At 45.8% G+C, this 8772-nt stretch overlaps 1 protein-coding gene across 1 annotated transcript; it reads right to left on the minus strand.

Moving 5' to 3' along the window:
- Window positions 1-3311: 3311 nt before the first annotated feature.
- Window positions 3312-8455, minus strand: LOC108731376 (uncharacterized). Its single transcript, XM_018461676.1, has 2 exons — window positions 5665-8455; window positions 3312-5575 (listed from the first exon to the last, which is right to left on the minus strand). The coding sequence occupies exons 1-2, from the start codon at window positions 8453-8455 to the stop codon at window positions 3312-3314; spliced, it is 5055 nt and encodes a 1684-aa protein (XP_018317178.1).
- Between the last annotated feature and the right edge of the window lie 317 nt (window positions 8456-8772).

Here is an 8772-nt window from a genome sequence, read left to right on the forward strand (position 1 = left end):
AGAGCTAGCCAGCCCTCACGCGGGCGAGAAACCGCTCTCGGTTTGGTGGTTCTTTGGTGTTACCGGAGCCTCGCGGTTTCCGCGGGGCTTGCGTTTTCGTTCGTGAAATTGACGTCGCTGGGAAGCACGTCTGGCGCCCAACTTTGTCGCGGCTCTCGGTTCTCGCTCGACCGCGTGAGGTTCCCTTCCGTACGGGGGCCATCGCCGGCCCTCCGACCCGATTGATCCGCCGTTCCCCGGAGCGCGCTCCCGCGCGCGCTCCGCGCCTGATCGACGCCAAGGGGAAAGGCGTGACAATATATTATATATGTGAGCATACACGCGCTGTACACGAGGTGTTATTAATAAACAATTCTTTTAGTTAGCGTTCTTACAAATGTGTGTTTTCATTTAAACAAAGCCCTGCAAAATATCAACCTTTCAACAAATTTTATTAAAAAGTAAAACACAAATGGTACTACCGTTTCTTGTTATTTATACAAACTTACCTTTTTAAATTTGGGCCGGTTTTACCAACGCCAATTACTTAATTGGCCGTGGAACTGACTAATTGTGTTTCATATTTAGTAGAATTGACCACTTATAATTGACAGTTAATCACCGATTCGGCTTAATCGAGTTGGTGAAATCGGCCCTTTCTATATAATACTAACAAGTATCCAACCCAATTCATTTATTTAATAGATGTCCAATTACTGTTATTATTGATTACACTTTTCGGCAAAAAAAGACCAAACTAGTCATTTACTATTGAATGTTGAATACGAATTTTAGCTTCTAAATTGTTCCATTATGTCACAATTTTGAGAAATTTGCATTTAAAGTTACAAAAAAGAACTACTTTTACATATTTTTATATGTGACAGAGGATTGCAATCAAAATTAAGTTTATTGATAGGACTTTCTATGTTTGAAAGGAATTTTTAGTGTCAGCTATGATTAATAAGATATTCATGGTTAAATGTGAGGTTTTTAGCATCTTGTTTTTAAGATTCAACTGAAAGATATATGAAATGTTATAAAAAGAAGATTGTTGTTGTGATAAGTGGTAAATATTTTATAATTTGTAATGTTCTACTATATAATTTTTCGTTTGCAAAGTCTGAAAATTAAATGGATAAGACAAACTGATAGCGTAGCAAAATTAAACATTTATTTTGATAACAAATTAGGAAAACTGAATGTAATATTTATTTGATCTGCCACTACCGCCTCTGCCACGACCGCTTCTGCTACGATCGCCTCTACCACGACAGCCTCTTCCACCACCGCCTCTTCCATCACCGCCTCTCCCACCGTGGTGTCCACGGCTATGTTTACTTTTTTTCCAGCGTCTGGCTGTAATTAATTTAAAAAATGATTAAAATTACATAACGATCTTATAGATGTTTTTATTTACATTTTTCATATTGGGCGGTTGATGCTGCAGGCACTGGCTGCACCTGCTGCACCGGCCCGGACAATGCCGGTGCTGCCATTTTAGGTTATTTCTGTCCGGGACCTCCGGGATCTCTGGGACCCGGTACACTGGATAGTGACCCTGAGGACCGAGACATTGATTCTTTCAATTTTTGTATCTCGGCCCTCAGGGCCGCTATCTCCAAGTCCTTAGCATCGTCCATATTCATGGATCTGAAAGAGTATAGAAAAAAATATATACAAAATAACTAATGTATTAATTAAAATAAATATATAAAATTTGGTTATTAGCTTTACTTACATATCTTCACCTACGTCGGACATTTTTGTTTTCACGGGTCATGAAACACGATGATAGTTTCGCGTCTTTTGAATATGATTATCAACGTGATATTAGGGCTGTTCCAAAATCTTCTGTCAGTAATGAAAATCTATAGTGCATGTGATGTAAACTGTAGATTTTCAGCACTGGCAGTAAATTTTGGAACACAGTCTAGGTCTGTTCTATATTACTGCACTCTTTGAACTGGTGCACACGGTGCACTAATGGTCGTAGCACAGACTCTTGCGTAACGTATAATGCATAGTGCATAAAGGAATCAACCAATTGAAATTCTTCTTTTCATGGAATGAGAGGAAGGATATCTATCCTTCTTCTGATTAGTTAATTCGCTTATGTATTATGCGTTATGCATTATGCAAAAGTATGTGCTGCGGCCTTAAAGCCCAAGACACAATTGCGACGCATCTGAAATTGTTATTAAGAAAAAATTAAGAAACGTCATCATCGACGTCGTCGTCGCCGTTACAGAGTGGTGGGGATTAATGTCCTTTTGGAATTTTTGGCGCAAGAAGCAAATGTGGCGCTAACAATACATGGTCACATCACATATGATCAGCGCCAGAGAGAATCAAGAGAAAGTGGAGCGGTGGAGCGGATTCAGCGGAAGCCGCCATTTAACCTCATTTATCCTCCATTCGTTAGAGTGAGTAAGACATATGGTAGAAGCGTGATGGAACATACGGTGCTGCACACACTAGTATTGTACTGCACTAGTTTTGTGTTACATATACGTACATGCCACACATGCATATTTGCGGAAGTAAGAGGAAAAATAGCGGAACCAATCAGAAAAGAGCAAGACTCTTGCATAACGTAACGTATAAAACATGAAGTATAAGAAAATCAACCAATCAGAGTTTATTTTATAGAAAGGAAGGACATAAAGAACTTTGTTACGTCGTACCGCGCACCTTGCTGAATTGCAATGGCACGGCCTTGCAACACTGCCCAAGCTTTCCGCGGTAGATTGCTTCGAGGGGGCTTGGTCGAGAAAATTGATATTCTCCCTGCTTTAAAATACTTTATTGACTGAAAAAACTCAGTAAGGAGCGAGCGTGTGCACAAACAGATTCGCGGGGAAATAGCAATTGGCCCGGCGATACAACAATAAGACGAGACACGCACACGCGACAACGACGATGGACGGCCATTAAGAGAAGGAAGAAAAAGATTGTAGATAGTGCGGTCGATAATCCGCGGCGCCCGTATCGCCAAACGAGTCGATAATCGAAATTCATCGATTCCCTATGAGGCGATATAACTAAACTAAATAATTGCATGAATGCCGAACACGCCGCCCCCCTTGAAAGGACTAGCTTTCAAAATAACGTACAAAATATGAATTCGTTGGCGTGACATAGTCTGGAATTGCTCAAAGGCAACCCGATCGCGATCATATATTAAAACAACGGGCGTAAATCAATATTTAAATAAACGAACTGAAACGGACAAACTAATAAGTCATTCTTAAACCAATAGTGCGCAAGGCTTAACAAACAATAGTACATGATGAACATACTTAAACTAAACAATCAGATAAGAAAATTGACTAGCACGCAATAGGTAGTATCGCTAGCTTGGAGAGTGGCCGCACGTAGAGACCCTTGGCAGTCTTAATCGTAGCGGTACGTGTGATCCCGTCAGGGCCGGGATGTACCTCCTGCACTCGCCCCATCGCCCATTGCAGCGGGGCCACACCTTGTTGCCTCATGAGAACGGGTTGGCCAACTGACAACTGATTCCCTTTGTTGACCATCCATTTGGTTCGTGCTTGAAGAGTGTGGAGGTATTCATTACTCCACCTGCTCCAAAAGTGCTGCCGGATTTGCTCCACTCGTTGGCATCTTAACAACCTATTTTCGCTAACGTTACTCAAGTCCGAGCAAGGAAGACCATTCAACGCCGTGCCAACCAAAAAATGTCCCGGGCTTAAATACGCTAAGTCGTTAGGATCGGTGCTTAAAGGCGCGAGGGGGCGCGAATTAAGTATCGCTTCTATCTCGCAAAGAGTTGTCTGCATTTCTTCAAAGGTCAGATGCGCCTTGCCCACAATCCGGGCTATATGATACTTTGCAGATTTCACGGCCGCTTCCCACAAGCCCCCGAAATGGGGGGCATTAGGCGGGATGAAACTCCATGAAATCCCCGAATCGCGTAAAAAATATTTGATTTCGGATTGAACTTGTGGATCATTATAGACGTCGTACAATTCTTGTATTTGTCTTTGTGCGCCCACGAAAGTGGTCCCGTTGTCTGAGTACATATGCAAGGGTTTGCCCCTGCGTGAAATGAATCGCTTGAAAGCGGCAATAAACGCCTCAGACGTAAGGTTACTTACTAGCTCTAGGTGGACCGCCTTCGTGGCGAAGCATACAAAGATTGAGAGATACGACTTGTGATTTCGTGAGTTACGACGCCTTCCCTCACGCAACAGGAGAGGTCCGGCATAATCCACACCACAGTGAGAGAATGGTCTGGAAACATTAACCCGGCTTGCCGGCAAGAAGCCCATGACCGCTTCCGAACACTTAGGTTTAGCCTTGAAACAAACTGTACATTTTTGTATTATTCCCCGCGTGGTGGATCGCAAGGACAACGGCCAAAACCGCTGTCGGACGAAGGCCATCGTGGCTTGCAAACCGGCGTGCAAGTTTCGTAGGTGCTCGCGTTCAATGACTCGCTGGGTTAATATATGCTTGCGCGGTAGTAGCGCTGGGTGGCATGCATCGAATGAAAGATTCGAGTTTTTTAGTCTCCCGCCGACCCGAATCAGGCCATCCCTGTCTAAGAAGGGGGATAATGATAGGATACTACTCGAAGTATTTATAACGCCGTTCTTATCTAACGCTTGATACTCACTATGGAATGATCGTCGTTGTACCGCCTTGCAAATACAAATTAGAGCGGCAGAAATTTCAACGGGAGACACGAAGTCAGATACCGCGTGTGCACGGTGTGCCTTTGACAATCGCAGACAATACGCTATGATACGGCATATTTTATCCAAATTGGAATACTTATTTAGTAGACCACTGACAACGCATGGATAGGAGATGGAAGCGGTCACATGGAGTTTCCTTTGCTCGGGAAGATCGTTTTCCAAACGCACGAATACACTGGGTGGCCAGTGTTGCTCATCCCGTTTTAAAAAATTAGGTCCACTCCACCAACTCTCAGCATTGATTAGCTCGCCGGGAGCTAGTCTCCGCGATAATATGTCGGCAGGGTTGTGGGCCGATGTGATATGCCGCCAATGTCCGATCTCCGTAAGGCGTTGAATCTCACCCACCCGATTTGCCACGAAAGTTGACCACCGCCGAGATGGGGAGGTGATCCAATTCAGTGCTATTGTCGAATCTGACCAAAGATAGATCGGGCATTGGGAACATTCTAGTGAATTTTTAACCTTATCGATTAAACGCGCCAACAATAAAGCAGCTGATAATTCCAATCGTGGCAAGGAGACAGCCCTAAGAGGTGCGACGCGAGATTTCGAACATAACAATGTGGAGCGATATTCATTGTGCTCGAGCTCGGTGCGAAGGTATATGCAGGCTCCGAATGCGCGCTCGCTGGCGTCACAAAATCCATGTATTTCCAAGCTCAGCTGATTGAATTCTGACTTGACGCATCGGGGAATTCTTAATTGATTCAATGTTTCCATTTGTGCCCTGAACGCAATCCAACGAGTGTGAATATCCTGAGGAACGGACTCGTCCCATTGGATGGACAATTGCCACAGATCTTGCAAAATGAGCCTTGCAACAACGATGATTGGCCCCAGAAGGCCGAGAGGATCGAACCATTTAGCGACTTGAGAGAGAATGGTCCGCTTTGATACTATGTTTGTGTCCGAATGGAAGAGAATTGGAATGTGTCGTAGCAATGATTCCACTGCATACCGAGAATGTATGAGTCCGTGGGTTTGTCCTTAATCTCGACTGGGTCACAGTCACGATTATCTGCTTCTAATAGCTCAGGGGTGTTCGAGGCCCATTTGCTTAATTCGAACGCTCCTAGTTTCAACAGCTGATTGGTCTCGTCACGGATTAACTTCAACTCGTCAATGGCATCCGCCCCAGCGAGCATTTCATCGACATAAAAATTGCGAAGGACGCATGCTGAACCGCGCGGAAATTGAAACGCGTGTTGCTCAGCCAAGTGCTTTAGACATCTGGTAGCCAGAAATGACGCCGAAGCCGTTCCATAAGTGACGGTGGTGAGTTCGTATGTATCGACATTCATAGACGGATCGTCGCGCCAAAGAATTCTCTGTAACCGCGTCTGAGAGGGATGCATTGAAATTTGCCGGTACATTTTTATAATGTCGGCAGTGATAACATATAAAAAATACCGAAACCGCAACAAAATCGAAATTAAGTCCTGTTGGACATTTGGGCCCACTAGAAGAACATCATTCAACGACACGCCCGTGGTGCTGCGACACGAGGCATCAAAGACGACTCGGATTTTTGATGTCTGGCCAACGATTTTAAACACACAGTGATGAGGGAGATAGAATGATGCTGGCTCCTCTGTGATAGGGGGTTCCAACCGTCGCATGTGCCCTAGGGATATGTACTCCTTGACAAATTCTGCATATTGAATTTTGAGTGCTGGGTCACGCTTGAATCGCCTCTCGATTCTCTTCAAGCGCTTCAGGGCCGCGTCACGCGAATCGCCGATCTTACCTAGTGCATGCTCTTTGATAGGGAGCTTGACCGTATATCTGCCCTGAGAATTCTGAGATACGTTGTCCATAAAATGACGTTCGCAGATGCCTTCCTCCATTGTGTAACGATCTGAACCTGAGGATATGTTTTCCATCTGCCATGCGCGGCTAACATGCTCGTGTAATTCAGCATTGCTTATGGATGCATGAAAGGAATGGACCTTTGAAATGGCCGCGGTAACAGCGCCCAAGCGACCCGCCAGGATCCAACCTAATCGCGTTTTCTGAAGAGTTGGATGGTCGTCCGACGACTTGACCTGACCAACGCAAATTAAACTCCAAAACAGTTCAACTCCGATTAAAAGATCAATATCCGACGATATGTTGAATCGCGGATCGGCTAAGCGAATGTTTCGCGGAAATTTAAAAATGTCACGTGCTGTCGAAACCGCGGGAATTTTGTCAGTGACTTGATCAACTATAATGCATTCTATGACCGCGGTGTACGAACTGACTCGCGATTGTAATTTGATTTGCGTAACGTGATGAGACGTAGCTACCGTACCGTTGACGCCAGAAATGGAGACATTCAGCGGGCGCGTTTTTAAACCGAGATCTTGCACCAATTTTCTGGATATGAAATTGGCTTGGGATCCGCAGTCTAACAATGCCCGGCAAGCCCTATCTGAGCCCTCGTTATCGCAAACGTACACCACTGCTGTTGATAGCATAACTTGCTCATTGCTAACGGAACCTGAGGTGTGCGTAGCCAGTATTGAAGAAGGCGCGTCCGCCTTAGCTGTAGCCTCCTTGTCGGTAGATGCGTCCGCGGCAGCAGGCATGTGGAGAAGTGTGTTATGCTTCGCATGACAAACCTTGCATTGACCGGAAGTACATTTGTTCGAAGCGTGAGAAGATGAACGCAAGCAATTTGCACAGAGCTTGCGACTGCGAATTTCCACGGCCCTCTGCGAGACCGGAAGCGCCACGAATTTCTTACAATAATAAATAGCATGATCGCCTTGGCAAAAGTGGCACCTGGGTTTGACGGTGGCTGCGCATGAAGATGCCCGCTTGGCTGATGGCTGCGATTTCGACTCAGCCTTTCTCGCGAGAGCGGTGCTGGCCCTTGCGGTGGCCTCGAGCACCTGAGATCGATGAGCAATGAAGTCTACCAGCTGCTTCAAGGTTGGCAGTTCGTTGCCTGTTAGAGAATTTTCCCATTCGCGAATCGTGAGCGAATCCAATTTAGAGGTTAGAATTGAAATGAGAATATCGTCCCAATGCGCGATGGGACGTTTTAAAGCCTGAAGGGCGTGCAAGTGTTTTGAGGTACCGTCAGATATTTTTCTAAGATCGACCGAATTCTCCTTGGACATCAACGGCAGATCCAATATGGCCTTGACGTGGCTTTGAATGATTACGCGCTTGTTGTCATAACGGTCCTTGAGAATTGACCACGCGACATCATAATTAGCGTCTGAAAGTTCTAATGAACTGATTACGGCACTCGCATCGCCGGTGAGGGACGCCCGTAAATATTGAAATCGCTGAGTATCGGAAAGAGAGGTGTTGGAGTGGATCGCGGCATTGAATGTATCGTAAAACGGCAACCATTCATCATATTTACCCGTGAATGTTGGTAAATTTAACTTAGGAAGTCGGATGTGCGTTCCACGATCTGAATCCCGAGCATTTGAAGAGGAAATAGATGATGCGGACGCTCGCGATGTCGGCGAGGGTGCAACCAGCTCGCGGATCCTGGAAGATAACGCATAAAATGCTTCCTCAAAACCGCCTCGATCTGCACCCTCGGCCTCGTCAAATGATTCTAATCGCGATTGCACGTCATAGTATTGCGACCAATAATATTCGAGCTTTATCTTACGCTCTTCTAGTTGAATGATTACTGACGATGTAATGGCGGTGATAGTGTCTACATACGTTCTAATACGCGTACATGATGCCTTTATGGTCGTGCGCTGGCGCTTGAGAGACGCGGCCTCTGATTGGTCGACCATCTTGTTCGAATCATGAACGCACGTAACGCACGCGGTGTGACGGACCGGGTTGGCAACGGCAGAAATGGCCTCCCTTACCTCGTCACGTCCGCGATGAAATAATGTGTGATGCCGATGAAACCCTGCGGTCACGAGCAGCGTTGTGGAGACGATCTTCCGGTGGCCGCGGGGGCGTTGAATGATGCCTCTGGCTCTAGTAAGATTCCACTCGCTGTCGACGCTGCCTCACGTTCCGCCTCTGTGTGTTGCGATGAGCCAGGCCGCGTTCGGAATGCTTAGACGCAAGTCCCGAGGCTGCCCTGATTGCGTTGCGCGCC

This window comes from Mycetomoellerius zeteki, unplaced genomic scaffold, assembly GCF_001594055.1.
Source record: "Mycetomoellerius zeteki isolate Tzet28-1 unplaced genomic scaffold, Tzet1.0 scaffold1259, whole genome shotgun sequence".
In the NCBI taxonomy this organism is placed as follows: Eukaryota; Metazoa; Arthropoda; class Insecta; order Hymenoptera; family Formicidae; genus Mycetomoellerius; species Mycetomoellerius zeteki.

What these genes read in the sequence shown, in the direction of transcription:
- LOC108731376 (XM_018461676.1), bottom strand. Translation starts at nt 8,455, where the DNA reads ATGGTCGACCAATCAGAGGCCGCGTCTCTCAAGCGCCAGCGCACGACC. An exon ending in CACGGACTCATACATTCTCG is followed by an intron (nt 5,576 to 5,664) that starts GTATGCAGTGGA and finishes TTCTCTCTCAAG; the next exon opens with TCGCTAAATGGTTCGATCCT.